The following is a 15,361-nucleotide window of genomic DNA, read 5'->3' as shown; positions in this document are numbered from 1 at the left end:
ACTAAAGGATAAGTGGATCAAGAAGAAAAAGAAGTCTTATTTTTAGATGTCCTAATGCATCTTTGTAAAATAACCTTTCTTTATCGGGCATGTTTTTATATTTATAGAGAACATAAATGCAGCATTTAAAACTTAAGTGGCATGAGGGCTGCGTGTCTTTGGAAGAAAATATCTGGTTTCTACCAGCCCATTCATTAATTAAGATTATAGAAGATATCCCTTTGAAGGAGAAGACCATTCTGATCAGGGCCTCATTTCTTAATCTGCTAATTAAGGGGTTTCCCCTTATCTGCACATTGTAATTGCTTTTTAACTCCCATTTCAGCTGTTCATTCTTTGTTTTTATCTTTTTATTTTCTGTATATGCTGTTTCTCTGAGGGATGGGCAATAAGGAATACTTTAAAATAAAGTCCATTCTCTTAAGGATTAGTTGTCCTTCAAAGTTATAATTTCTTATATTCATTATTACAAAATTATATAGCAGGAATTCTGCTAAGTCTTTAAAGGGGGATGATGAGTTGAAGATATTAAATTCCCGTCAAGCCAGCTAACCATAGAATATGAACTAATTTACAAAGGAAACATACATGTCTTGATTCAGAATGAAGTTTGCACTCAGTGGAACTCATTCCAGGAAAGTATGACTAGAACTGCAACTTTGGGCTACCTTGTGGACAGAAATCCTCATCCATGACTTTTCTTTTTTTAATCTTTTTCACAGAATATCATCCAAGCCTACAAGAGTGGACTTTACCTTAAAGGAAATACCAGTCTGGGCAGATGGGACTTTGTCGGCTCCTTCTTTTTCTCTGTTTCTACAGTAACAACTATTGGTAGGAGTTATGGAATACTAGTTTGGAGAAAACGATGTGAAATAATTATAGCACAAAACTAAGCCTGTTCATCACATTTCATAGCAGAGAAAGGTACAAGTGAAGAAGAAAAGTTGGGGAGTGTCTTAGAATATTCCTATAGTCCTTCTCTTGCTGCTTTGTTTTGTATTTGATAGAAAATTTAGTAAAATGCATGATAATTCACAAATCCACAAATAATCTCTGCTCGGAATGAAGTCTAAAACATCTTTGCTTTAAGTTGCACATTTAGCCATCAGCAGAGTGATCCACATAGTACCAGCAGGGGGCAGTAAAGATTTCACTCAATTTCTGAGGAACATACACTGAATCATACCAAAATCTGTTTGAATCCAGTTCTTTTTTGTAATAAATTTTAAGAAAAGTAACATGTTAAAAGACTGTGTTCCAAGCCCACAGGGAGTGACCTACATAGAGCAAAATGTGGTGTTCACATTCAGATCCTTGATTATGGTTGTTTGATCTTTGTTCATAGCCTAGGATTTGTTTAGGACCTGTGGGGTGAAGTGTTCATTTCATCTCTGGGTTTTCATCTCTGGGTATTCTCTTTTGAATACACAAATAACCTGAACATGGGCTACAGAGGACAAACCATTCACCAAAGGCATGGCTTAGGGCGGAGGTAGGCAACCTTGTCTCTTTTATGACTCGTGGATTTCAACTCCCAGAATTCCACAAGTCATAAAAGAGCCAAGGTTGCCTACCCCTGGCTTAGGGTGATAAGCCATTCCTATCTTTGTGTCCTATTTCTCTGTCCTTTTTTTCAATTTGGATATAAATTCAGGCGCACACAGTTTCTCCAATTGTGAACAGCATAAGTAATGTATTTCAGGCTACAGGTATCTGATGGGATATATATTTTTGCATCAGTTCGCTGCTTGCTTTTTTTGTGCTGTTTGGGGTCTCTTTCCTATTTGGAATCCATGCATGTAGACACAATAAAGAGCAAAAGAGTGAGGAAGAATCAGCCTGTGGACCTTACACCTCTCCCCTTCCTATATTGTAAAAGGAAAAACAGGTCTGTGCTCAGACTTGCCTGTATTCTCAAGATAATGTGTATGTCTGCCTACAAAGATTTATTTTAAGATGTGTGAATTGTGCCTCAAAGGCATATTGTGCAGCAGGTTTTACATGGGAAATAAAAATTCAGCAACACACATAGCATTTTAACTCTTGGCTGTGTACTTAATGAGTCACAAGATGGCAGTGTTATCTTATTCTACAACTGCATTATGCTTCAATTGGCATTTAATGATTCATCATCATTTAAGCAGCACATTTGTCTCAAATAAGCCTAAATTAGAGACTTGAGGCATATCATGGCCATATTCCACGCTTCCCTAAATTAATGTTTTTTTCCATGGACAATTGCAAAGGGATATATACAGAAAAGTTTTTTCCTGAAAACTTATGAGATATATAAACTAAAAGCTTTGCTTCTGGAACACTATTCCAGAAATCCATCAACTTCCAATTAAGCACAGAAATCCCTAAAGAGGTTAGCAGCAATCATTTTTCAAACATTTGAAGGGAAATTTAAATAAAGACATTTGGAAAACGAGAACATTTAATTGTAGCCAATTCACTTCTGAGAGAAGAGGTGTGGCATCTGGAGCCCTCTGAAAAATAAGCATCCAATTAAATATTTTCACTGTAAGAGAAAGGAGGAATTATTACATACATAGGGATTCAACAGGTTAAATTAATGAAATTAATTAACAAATTGCATTTAGCTTTGATTGTGTCCCTGCTGATTCCATTGTCCTGGTCCCATCTACTTATTGGAGTAACACATCATAGTTAAAACTCTGTACAATGCTTGGCCCTACATAAGATTATAGATTTTATAGATTCCTAACTTGGGGACTAAAGCAATGCCTGGTTCCTAGTATTACCCAATCCCTTCTCTGAAGCACAATCCAAACGGAAATAGAGGACAAAGTGATTAGTTTCGACGATTCAGAAAAGGTATAAGGATGAAGGTCCGTTGTCGATTTTTGTATTTTAACGGATTGGAACTAAAGTCTAACCATGTCTAAACTACGTCTTGATGATGAATGCTGGTATTAACTCAGACGTTATTGTTATTCAACACGGACATTTCGTCGAGTAGCACACTGACTGGACTAAAAGGTGGAAAAAAAAAAAAGGAAGTTGTTAAGTGAATGTAGCAATCTTAAAGTGAATGCCTCAGTTGTTAAGCAAAGCCATCTTTTGCTATGTGTCTTTTTTTTTTTTTTTTTACCAGAAGCAAGTAAACATTGATTTTCAGCAAAAAATGTAAATTGTAGTCATGTGACTGCGGGACACTGCAAATGGCTGTAAATATAGACTGGTGTTGAACTGAGATGGTATGCATGTAAAGTCTGCAGAAAACCCACACAATTCTCTGATAATAAAAACGGGGGGTGTCCTGTCCAGTACAGGGAATATAAAATAAGAGAGGGCAAAATCCAAAGATATCCCCCCCCAACCTGCTACTAGAGCTTACAATTGAGAATTGCAGTTAGCTTTCTTATGGTTTTCAGATTTGACAGTCGAATTAAAATATTTACTTGTCTGTGTCAGACTTGCTTGCTTCCCTGAAGCCTGAGGCTTCAAGAATATGCATTAAAGTTCCTGGAAACTTAGATTCTCTCAACTATGTATCTTCTACTCAGCAGGATCCCTTGAAACTAAGGGTAGGATGGGATGCTAGGCTGCAGATTAAAAAAAAATAACACTCTTTCCCTCTGAAATCCTTTTCTTGAGCCAATCTAAAAAAAAGAATGGCAACAAGAGTATTAGGACCAGCCAGATTTGTAGAACTAAGATTTTGAAAGTGCACAGCAAGGGTGCACTTGAATGCAAATTTCACAAGCTTCACACACCCAGGTAGCTTTGTAAGAAATACTTGCGAAGTGGCTGTTGAAAGCGAATCCAAGGGCTAGAACCACTTTCTGCAATGGAATGAATGCAATCGTCATCTCAAGCCAGCCTAGGCTGACCTTCTCCATTCCTACTCTGTTGAAACATTAACGAAATTGGAGAGAAATATTAAGCAGAAGGAAAATGCCTGACTCTTCCCGGTTGTTTCATGAAAGTTTTAGTAAAAGATATATTTGGAAACATGGACTTGAAAGAAAGATTGGGTCATAATATATATAAAATGATGTTTCAGATTTGGGTCTGACACAACTATTATTCCTTTGTAGACACTAGATGGCAGCACAGGGTCAATGGGAATGCTTAGTATTTAGTCATTAGTGTTCCAGGAATCAAATCTATAACCATACACCCTCTTTCCTATAGCTGCTGATTTTGAACAGTTGGAGTTACTGGGATAAAAGCAGGGCTTTTTTTTCTCATAGAACGCCCAGAACCAAGTTCCAGCACCTTTTTTGGATGGAACCTTATAGGGTAGGCAAGGCGGTTTGTATGATGTGTGTAAGTTCCGGCACCTTTTTTTTTTTTTTTTTTTTTTTTTAGAAAAAAAGCACTGGATAAAAGCATTATACTAAGGTTGAAATTTAGTTGTATGTATATCTAGAAAAGTTTTAAAAGTTGTCCTGATCCAGCCTATCCAATCTAGCAATGCCCTTGCTAGTCTACCTGATATTCTAGGAAGCCTATACAAAGGGCATCAGCCATCACTCTCAGTTTTCAACCAGCTGCCTTTGGTTCTGAAGAAAAAGTATAAAGCTCTTATGGCTGATTAGCATTGAAATAATTATTTTCCAGCTCACATTTTAGATTCAAGGAGGAAATTCTTTTTAATTTTGGGGTGCAATGTAACTTAACTCTTGTTGGGATATGATTTTCAGTAAGTGCAGTTAACTGTATTCATTATTCATAATGAATTAAAATTTATTTTACAATGTGTGACAAAATAATATAGGAAATTTTAATCTACCAAATTAATGTAATTCTGGGAGTTTTTCCCCTACATGTGCATTCTTTCTAACAAACAGATCCAAGAAAGAATCAACACAGAAACTATTTCAACAAGTATTCTTTTATGTGTGTGTATTAGGGCCACCCCATTTAGACTGCAAAAAAAAAATTGGATGACCACTAGATGGACACAAAGAAATATTGAATGTTAGGAGGTGTTTTTTCCTCTACTTGTCACCTTACAGCCCAGATATGATAGCTTTAATGCGTACAAACATCATGATACTCTGGAATATTTTATGGGCCTTTAACTAATCCCACAACAATATATAATCTTTATACCTTGTTGACTTACAAAAGATTGCTTGCATTATTCAATCGCAATCTGTTCTTAAATATTAGAAATACTTGGAGCTGAGTTAAAGAGACATTTTAGAACTGTCTGCTGAGATTAGCGATAACTTGCACCAGTAATAGGATGAACCAGGAATTGGTATAGTGTACGGATGGGAGAACTGGAGAAGGGATAAGATAATAAGATCATTCTGGTAAGACTGTTTACAGCATTTGGCTTAGTGAGTGATAACTAGGAACAGATCAGTCAGATGAAAATTTCTAGGGTACAGTATATTGTGGCTTAGTTCACATAATAGATGAAACCAAAAATAAACAATGTTAGAGCTTTTTGATTGCTGTATGAACCATATAAATTTATTAAATAAAATAAACCTTTGTAAAATAAGTTATGGTTTAATGCAGTATTTCTTAAAATTTTCAAAACCAAACAATGCTAATTTGTTCATTTTTAAAAAAATACTGCAAGGAACTTGTATCACTTGTTTCTCTAAAAAGAAAATAAAAGTAATATTGAAATAAAACCTCTTTAAAATATTTAGAGTGTGTTTTCCCTTATATTTAATATATTAATTAGAAATCTTAATGGAATGCATGAACTAGAATATGATTATTTCATACGTGTTGGCAGTGACGTTAAACTTAGGCTTCATGTTACCCTCTGTTTCAGGATTGTAACAGTTGTAAGTACTTAACAATCCATTTTTCACAAAGAGATTCTCTAGAACAGTCATGTCAAACTCGCGACATCACATGACATCGTGTGATGTATCGGAACTTTTTCCCCATTGCCGGCAATGGGGTGAGCATGGTTTCGTTGTGACGCGTCCAGTCCGCGGGCCAGCAGTTTGACACCCCTGCTCTAGAAGATAGTAAAACCTACAGTGACTCTGAAGGTGATTGCAGAATATCTTCAGGCTGTTTAAGAAATGTTGGTGCTCCTTGGAAGATAGCTTAAAATTATTTTAGTGTGTTGTGCAGACTCAGTCAATTATAATATATCTGATAAAAAGTGAGAAAACAATGATGAAAGGGAGTATGGAAGGGCTTTACTTCTTATAGATTCATATTGTATTTCAGAGTGCCACCAGAACTATCCAACATCAGGTACTCTCAAGAAAAGTTGATTGTGAATCCATCCTTAGCTGTATAGAAGGAATTTACAAGCTCTCCCCACTTTTTCACCATTCTTGAAGAAAACCAAAATTCCAATGGCCTCAGATTGACATCCCAAGGCTTTAGGAGTGGAATCAAAATAAACAGAAAATATTTATGGTGCTCATTCAATAAGTGGTGGTGATAAATTCAAAGAACCTGGCCCTTGCAAGCAAGTTAACATCTGTAGTAGAATAAATGTTTCATTTCATTGATACAGACTACAGGTGACCCAACTGAACACTTTGATAAAATTGCAATTCAATAATTTAATACTCTTCACCAAGAGGTACAAAAGAAATATTGGCAAAAGTTCCAAAACAGCCATTTCAAAGTGCTGCACTTCAATAAGATAGGAATAAAATTTTGTCTAGCCTAATTGTTAAGACCCTTTTGCATAAAAAATACCAAAGTAGATCACTAGTTTTGTGTAAGTGTAGGCCATTGCTCTATTCTCCACCTTACTCTTAAAACTGGAGATAAATGGAAGGGAAAAGATATTTAAGATTTTTAGTGTCATTCTAATCTCTTTTTTGAAGGAAAAGGTTGTGATTGAAGTGTCATTGGATTATAACAGAATAACAAAGTTGGAAGGGACCTTGGAGGTCTTACAGTCCAACCTGCTTGTTCAGGCAGGAGACCCTATTTACCATTTCAGATAAGTGATTGTCCAGTCTCTTCTTAAAAACCTCCAGTGTTGCAGCACTCAAACTTCTGGAGGCAAATTGTTCCACAGACTAATTGTTCTAACTGTTAGGAAATTTCTCCTTAGTTCTAGGTTGATTCTCTCCTTGATTAATTTCCACCCATTGCTTCTTGTCCTGCCTTCAAATGCTTTAGCGAATAGGTTGATTATATTGGTCTGAGCTATGGGATCCTCTGTGTGTCTTCTTTTTGCACCCCTGGAACTGCTTTTAAAATTGCTTTTCTAAGTACACCATATCCTTTCCCCACCTAATCCAATTTTAGAACAGCTTCTATTTGTGCCTTGTGGATTGATGTCATAATTGTGCTTTTAGTACAGAGCTTGCTATCCTCACCCCTTTTGCTAACAAAAGTGCATGCCAATATAAACGAAACCGATCAAAGAAAATCATACTTGTGGTGTAGTAGTACAAACCTTCTCAATTTCACCCTTCTAGAGAGCTTCATTTAAAATTCTTTCAGGATGTTAAAAATGGAACTAAACGTTATTGGGCCACAGGCGGAAATTGGTAGTAAAATCTTGTTTAGACTGTGTTGCTTCACAATACAAGTGAATCTAGCAACTTGGATGAGGCTAGGCTACAACCTGGCACAACCTTTCTCCTTCCAGATGGAGTTTGTGGTATAGAGAAGGATTTAATCATGAAAACTAGTATTCTAAAATAACGCATCTCTAGGATTCTTTTCTCTGATTAAATAAGTCTTATTTCCATTCTTTTCTCTTTATCTTATCCAAAATAGCTTGTTTTTCTGTTGCCTCTTCTTTTTCACCTCACTATTTTATAAAATAACCACTAATGAAAGCTTTATTTTAATCTGAAAGCACTCTCAAATCAGTACATATAACAAAACATTGTTTTTATTTCTTTTTCAATCCTCTACTATCACTTCCTTCTGTAGCAATATTTCTATTTTTCTGAAAGACGTACGTCCCTTTCAAGAATAGACCTAATTTGGATTTTAAAGGGTTTGGCTACTAAGGTTTCTAAAGCAGAAATACTACCAAACATTTTTGAAACATAATCCTGTGACTTTGGTTAATAAAAGGAAATCTAGTGGGTTTTTTTAATGGAGATCCCTTCAGTGATTTTATGCACAGCTGGCAAATACTGCCTTACCAATTCATAAGTGCCTGTTCCTGTTGTAATCATTTTCAGAATTGACAAGAATAAATAGCATGCCATTAAGCCAAATGGTTTAGACTGTCAGTAATAATTAGGATTATATTGCATATTGTAGTTTCTGGGCCTTTGCTTTACCTTCAGTCTCTGTTCTGAGTGGATTACTTATAATTTGTCATTTACATGGAGACCTTTAGAAAAAAAAAGATCCTGGTAGTTGAGGGCAAACTACAATGATTTTCAGTAAGCTACAGCTATCAAGTTTAATATCAATTTACACCAGAGTACAGAGTCCGTGGAAACCTATTTATTTTATTTATTATGATTAAACTTATTGCCACCCATCTCACCGAGGCGACTCAAGAAGGCTTATAGTCATATAATTAATATACCATATAAATCATTAAAACAAATAAGTACCATGCAATTAAAAATCAGCTAAAATTTCAATTAACCAAGATGGAGAGGAAGGTAGAAAAATGCACATGGGGAAGAAGTAGGGTCTGACTAATCTATTAACCACCTCCAAGATGCCATTCCCCATTCAGCCTCAGGTCAGCTGGCAGAGCCAGGTCTTCAAGCTCTTTTGGAAGGCTAGAAGGATGGGTGTGGAAGATTTACATTTCAATGTAACTGCAGGAAACCAGCTTGAAGAACACTAGAAACTTAGTGGGAACTGATTTGAGTAAGATTTATACTAATAGAAGTTATGATCCCATGTAACCCTAAACTATGGCTTAGTATCAGGTGGATAAGGCTCAGTGATCCTTGCCTGTATGAATTCTCTCATACTAGGATCAAGTTGTAAAGAAAATTTCACAGCCACAAATTCCATCAATAATTGTAAATCGATGTTGCTTAGTAACAAAATAACAGAGTTGGAAGGGACGTTGGAGGTCTTCTAGTCCAACCCCCTGCTCAGGCAGGAAACCCTATACCATTTCAGACAAATGATTGTCCAGTTTCTTGTGTTGAAGCATTCACAACTTCTAGAGGCAGCTTGTTCCACTGGTTAATTGTTCTCACTGTCAAGAAATTTCTCCTTTGTCTAGGTTGCTTCTCTCCTTGATTAGTTTCCATCTATTGCTTTTTATCCTGCCCTCAGGTGCTTTGGCAAATAGGTTGAACAATCTGTCTATATATCTGTCTGTCTGTCTATCTATCTATAGTATTTAGACATCATTAATTGCTGTTCATTGTGTTTGTTTAAATAGAGTTGGTAATAGAAGTAACATGGTACTTCTATTTACGTTTACTAATGCAAAGCATGTTTCATCTCATTTCTGTAATCCTAATATTAGAATATTTCTTCCTCATATCTACTCTTTTTTCATGTTTGAGAATCTTCTGATATCTTGGCTTTTACTGTTTGGCTTTTTATTTTATTTTTACTGTTTGGCTCCTCATTCTTCTTACATCTTAAATGTTGGATAATAATTTTATTAAGCTGAAATTCTACAAAGTCTTTCTGCAAAGCCTGCAGATAATGTTTTTGCCGAATATCATTGACATAGATTATAGCTACATTATCGTGTTAATTTCTGTTATGCCAATGACCAACTTTATTCTTCTCCTTTCAGGCTATGGCAACTTGAGCCCCAATACGGTAGCTTCACAAGTGCTCTGCATCTTCTTTGCCCTCTTTGGGATTCCCTTAAATCTTATTCTTTTGAATAGGATAGGACAGCTGATGCTCTCTGGGGTGCATTTATGTGCCTTCTATCTAGATGCGAAGTTCCAGTGGCAGGTAAGAGAATTAGGAATTCTTACTTATTTGTTTATTTAATCTAAAACACGCATTTCACAAGCAAGTAATTCTGGGCATTGTACAACAAGACTAAAACAATAAATTCTTATGGGTCACTTTGGCCAGCATGGACAATTTATTCATGCCATTTTCTTAAAAAGCAAGAATGTCAATGAAAATGCCATTGACTTAACTGCTTTAATTTAAATTTGTTGTAGGCAGAGCTATGGTGTAGCAACAAAAGCTGTCTAGATCACCATATCATTCTGTTGTGTTGTTCCTCTTAATAAAGCCTTCAAACTTCAGATGTAAATCTTTACTAGTCTTCATGTTTAAATGGCCCACTTCAATGTGTTTACTTGAAATAAATTTCTATTGAATTAAATTAGGCATACTTATCTCTCTATATCTATTTGTTTAGGTTTATAGAACTAGCAAGCCCCAGGGAATTGTTGGCTCTGCAATCTTAAACAGCAGGAAGATCATAACAAACTCTGTGTAAGAGAGATGAATAATAATAAGTGCACACTTTAAAAAAAGTGTTTTAAGCCTTGGGAGTATGTTTTTAGATGAGGAATAAGAATAAGAGGAGACTTTGTAGACTGTTTCCACAATAGCTAGTTGCATGCCTCTAGGGAGTTCTTAACAAGGGCAGGAGGGCAAAAACATCCTTTAACTCATGTTTCACTAGCTAGCAGAGTGGAGCAGAGATGGGGAAAGATTTTTCTTTCCAGATACTTTAGAACATTTTGGAGTTGCTATTATATTAATCATTAAGCAAAACATAACTTGTAGATTTCATGCAGAAATGCCCCATCTTAAGAGAAAAAGATATTTAGTGGGGCAAAAAAGAGGCCACACCAAAATGTATTATAGGCATTTAACTATAATTCCACTGACAGATAAGTCAGTGTTAAACAACAGGTTTTGCTTTCAGTTTTTGGTTTTCTGTCAGGAAAAAGTTGATTCATCACCATTTTCCTTCCCATTTCTATGTTTTGTTCTTATATTATGTCTGGACAAGCCTCACATTCCTCAGGTTATCTATCACTATCTCTAGATCCAAGTATTCAGAAAATATGACGCATGTACACACTCCTGTTCCTTCCCCCAATATAGTAATGGTAAAATAGCATTTTAGTATTCTTGAAAAATTGTGCAAGTCTAGGCCTTGCTTGGGCCTAACTACTGTATCAACATCAACTTCCACAGAGAAATAGCAGATATAGTCCAATTTCAAGCTTTTTCTCTGTACCAATGACTACTTCTAGTTGGTATGAATCATAATCTAGATACCAAATCTAAAGCCAAGATCCAGAATAGCCTAATAAGTCTAAATAATATATAAAGCAAGGAATGAATGTTGGAGCAATTTGCATCTTCCTGTTCTTTCCCTCTTTCTCATGGATTCCTGTTCTTTCACAATGTGTAAAGCTGAAATCTATTGACTAATGTTGGTTTACTCAGCAGGTTCAAATCAAAATCTAGTATTTGCATGAATAAACCAACATGAACTATTTTTTTGTTTGAGCCATCATTTGAAACTGATTTTACAAGCCTAGTAAAACTGACCTCCAAGGATAAAACTGTCAGTATTTAATTCAATTTCCTAAATGATGATTTAGCTGAACTAAATCATCATTTAGGAAATTGGAATGTTGCATCAAAAAAAAAAGATCAGTAAGTTCTGATGGCACACACTGAACTTGAATCAAAATGTTCTTTGGCCCATTTGAATGAGCTAAACACAGTATTATGCAAGGATTCTCATGCAATGAGCTTTTCTCTTCCAAATGTCTCCCAAATCTGTTCAGGAAAGTTTTCTCTGGAAGAAAGAAAATTTCAGCACTATACTGGGTGTTCAAAGAAAAATGAATCTGTCCTGAATAATTCTTCTCTGTCTTCAGAAGGCAAATTTATCTCCTGCCCTCCTCAGAAATTTAATAGGATACATACCTGTGTTGCAGATTCATTCAAAGCACATTCTTCCAGTATCTTCTTTAATGCAAAATGTAATCTATATCCTGCTTCTTGTCTGATTTAACCTATATTATCTGTTTCTTTATTGCTTGCTAGAGGGGAGCAGTTGTCTTGACCCGGACCTGTGCCCTGGTTGTTGGCCTTTTATTATTTCTTTTGTTACCACCTTTGTTGTTTTCTGCCATCGAAGGCTGGACTTATGAAGAAGGATTCTACTATTCCTTCATAACTTTAAGTACAATAGGCTTTGGAGATTATGTCATTGGTAAGTATTCTATGCCTATTAAAACTGTATTTGTTTGAGGGGTGGAGTAGGAGGTAGATTTACAATTTCCCTAGTAACTCAAAGGAAAATATGATAATGGACAAAAACATGCCTTCTCAAGTTTAAGTTCAGTAAATAAAATCATAGTTCATTCTCTTTTAAGGCTGAAGTGCAAACAAAGGTATGTCCTTCTTGAATGTGAAATTCTTGAGAGCAAAAGATCCTTTATGTGCTTGTTTACACAGTTCACTTTGGAGATAATGTTTTTCATTTCACTTTTCAAGATAAATTATTTGGTGGAGGTACCCTACCTTTTTGAGGGAATTTCTTAATGTTCTGGTCAGCTGTGGGAAAACAAACAACTTCTTCATGCAGCAGGAAATAAATGGTTTAAAAGAATTCTGATATGTGAGGTGTTTTACATTGATTCAATTTGGGATGCATTTATGTTGATACCAAAGCAGCTTGGTTTAATGGGTGTTTAAGTTGGAAGATAGGCATAAAGTTCTAGAATGTGGACTTGGTTGGTAGCCATTTTTATTCCAGTATAACAACAATTGAACAATGAAAGCTACTATATATAGTTGCATACTCATGAGACAAGTAAACCTTGGTAAGCACTGCATGAAAATCTCATTTATCAGACTCCTCTAAAAAGCACTTTCAGCTTTTAGTTTCATTTTTACAATTGTGCAGAAGAAAAACAATCTTAAATTGGAATTATGTAGGCTGGAACAGGATTGATATACAATGATAATGTCATCAAGAGCTTATTTTAACCTTCACCTCAGTGGTGTTCCTTACTTTCTCCAAGTTATTTAAATGGTTGTTATTTAAATCTTTAAATTATTTAAATCTTGTTTCTGGAGAAAGGAAGCGAGAAGAGTCACTCTTTGTACTAAACCATTATGCTATTAACCATGACTTGTCATTAAGCTACGAATGGCACTGATTGCCTGTTCTATGTCATAAACTATGTTTTGTAAAGCACAATAGCTAGATTCACTGCGTGCTAAGCCAGAACCAAATAAACGACATGATGTCATGTGTTTTATTTGTAAAATGTAAATGCAGTCAATATTGTAGTAAAAAAAATTAATAATAATGTATGCTGCCCAACTCTCAATCACTTTGGATGGCTATTAAGATGACAGCAAAAATGTATCGCTGGTCATGGTTGCCATCTTCCCCACACAGACAGAGAGGGCATTAGGAGAAAAAGAGAGAATATGTAAAGCATATGTGGATATATTGGATATCCTGTGAAGATCAGGAAAGCCTGAAATATAACCATCCATTTTAATGTGTAAATGGCTTGTAGAAATAACTTTGAGGAAGAAAAGGGGAACCAACAGCCACAGACAAGTATGAGTCCAAAGCAGGAATGGAATGGACTCTCCCAGGTTCTCTTTAGAATAAAGGCAGGGAAGGGAAGGCACATTCAGAGTTGCAAGATTCTGTATCTGTAGCCTTGTAATAAAATCAGTTTCATGATTTTGATGTTCAAGTCTGCTCTACTTTTTGATGTCTGCTACTTGTTTTGACACTAATGTGTATAAACATTTGAACCAACAGAGCAATACTTCTCAGCTACAGTTGTCTCAGGGTTTATTTTGTACTCCTAAGACAGCATGTTCTTTCTCTTGTTTGCTGACCTAAGTGGTGGTCCATCCACTCTTGAGTCTTCCATACCTTAAACACAGCTTTAGTTTTCTTGTTATCCAAGAATCTTGGATAACACTATATTTCTTTCCGCCTCTGTTAAGAGTTTGACACTTTTCTTCCTTGCAGGCATGAACCCTACACGTACTTACCCAGACTGGTATAAGAACGTGGTATCTCTGTGGATCCTCTTTGGGCTGGCCTGGTTAGCCCTGATTATTAATCTCTGCATCAGCTTAGTAGAAAATTCTAGGAGACTTTGCCAGTGCTGCAAAACAAAAAGTCACACCATAAGTCAGGAGTTAACGAATGGCAACCTACACATTAATTTGGAGCCAGAAGATCAGCAGAAATGTGGCACGAAAGACATAGAACCTGTGAGGCTGGATTGAATTTGAAAACTGCATTATTTTATCCATTTTTCTATTGAAGAAGGGAAGCATCTGCAGGCATTGGTAAATGTTTTGCTGTGCCACCATGAGGAAAGTTGCTACCTGGGAGGTCATCTAAATGGAGTTGACTTGACACTTGGATGACATTGGAAATATACATGTATTTCCTTGAAAATTGTCTGAAACTGCATTTTCATGTGATACCTTTATGGTATGGGAATAAATTGCTTTTTGAAAAGAGTGAAAGAACACGTGTAACAGAATAAACCCTGTTGTGTGCATCTGAGTTGGGAATCTGGGACCATCACCACCACCTGATGTACCTGCAGCTGCTATATACAGGCAACAGTCTTCCATACCTGGGGCCCTCCATGCTTACTAGAATTTAATATTTGTGAAATGAATCAGCTTATAGAAGATGAATTACAGTTTTCCATCCATTCCCACTTCAATCCCTCAAAAATCAACTTTTTTTCTATACAGTCTAGAAATCAGTACTAACAAAGTAGGGAAAGTGTGCAGAATGCAGCTTTTGGAATCCTCCAGACCTCTTTATTAGCATGGCCATAGGATATCTCTGCATTTTCTTCTATGTAACAAAATTAACACATTGCACTGTGTCGATTTATATGTGAATGTTCTGGAAAGCACAGGGTGATGAGCTGTCTGTGTTCTGGCTCATATCACCTGGCTTAGAAAGGAAGATACAGCAGCAACTGAGCTGCTGCCCAAGAACTGCTTGGGAATAATTTGGGGGATTTTTTCCTCGATCGTTTTTCCTCAGGCTGATTTGATCTATTTTTAGCCTTGAATTTCTGTTGCCAGTTTCTCCAGCCCCCTCTCTGGTCCCATTTTGTTCAGGTTTTGGAGCATTATTCTGCTGACACACAGAAAAGCAGGCAGAAAAGCAAGTACTAAACCTTAGGATGTAATATCTTTCCAACATTCCATAAGGTTGGAAAAGCAACAGAAGAGCTGCCTGTATAGTCACTTGTTATATATGAGGGGTGGGATTAATTGTATAATTGTATATTTATATTAGGTTCTACTTTTATATAAGTGCCATTCTTCTGATTAATATCTCATGTTTATGCTTTCCCAAGGAATCCCTATGAGGGACATAATATAAAGCATTTTTTAAAAAAGTAATAGTGATGGTAAATAAGAGAGCATTGTTATTTATTAGGTATATTGTCCACATTTTCTTTAAAATAGTGTTCCAGATGAAAAACAG

General features: G+C 35.9%; 1 protein-coding gene across 1 annotated transcript in view; it reads left to right on the top strand.

Moving 5' to 3' along the window:
* Positions 1-14,127, top strand: part of KCNK17 (potassium two pore domain channel subfamily K member 17) — a 24,251-nt gene extending 10,124 nt beyond the window's left edge. Inside the window, exons 2-5 of the mRNA XM_015819628.1 lie at positions 723-834; positions 9,662-9,828; positions 11,905-12,073; positions 13,865-14,127. Of these exons, the coding sequence (XP_015675114.1) occupies positions 723-834; positions 9,662-9,828; positions 11,905-12,073; positions 13,865-14,127 (711 nt within the window). The remainder of the gene's footprint in view (positions 1-722; positions 835-9,661; positions 9,829-11,904; positions 12,074-13,864) is intronic.
* The last annotated feature ends 1,234 nt before the right edge of the window (positions 14,128-15,361 follow it).

Source organism: Protobothrops mucrosquamatus, unplaced genomic scaffold (assembly GCF_001527695.2).
Source record: "Protobothrops mucrosquamatus isolate PMUCROS unplaced genomic scaffold, P.Mucros_1.0 scaffold960, whole genome shotgun sequence".
Lineage (NCBI taxonomy): Eukaryota > Metazoa > Chordata > Lepidosauria > Squamata > Viperidae > Protobothrops > Protobothrops mucrosquamatus.
Note: the sequence above shows the minus strand (reverse complement) of the source record. Positions and strands in the feature narration are given on the sequence as shown.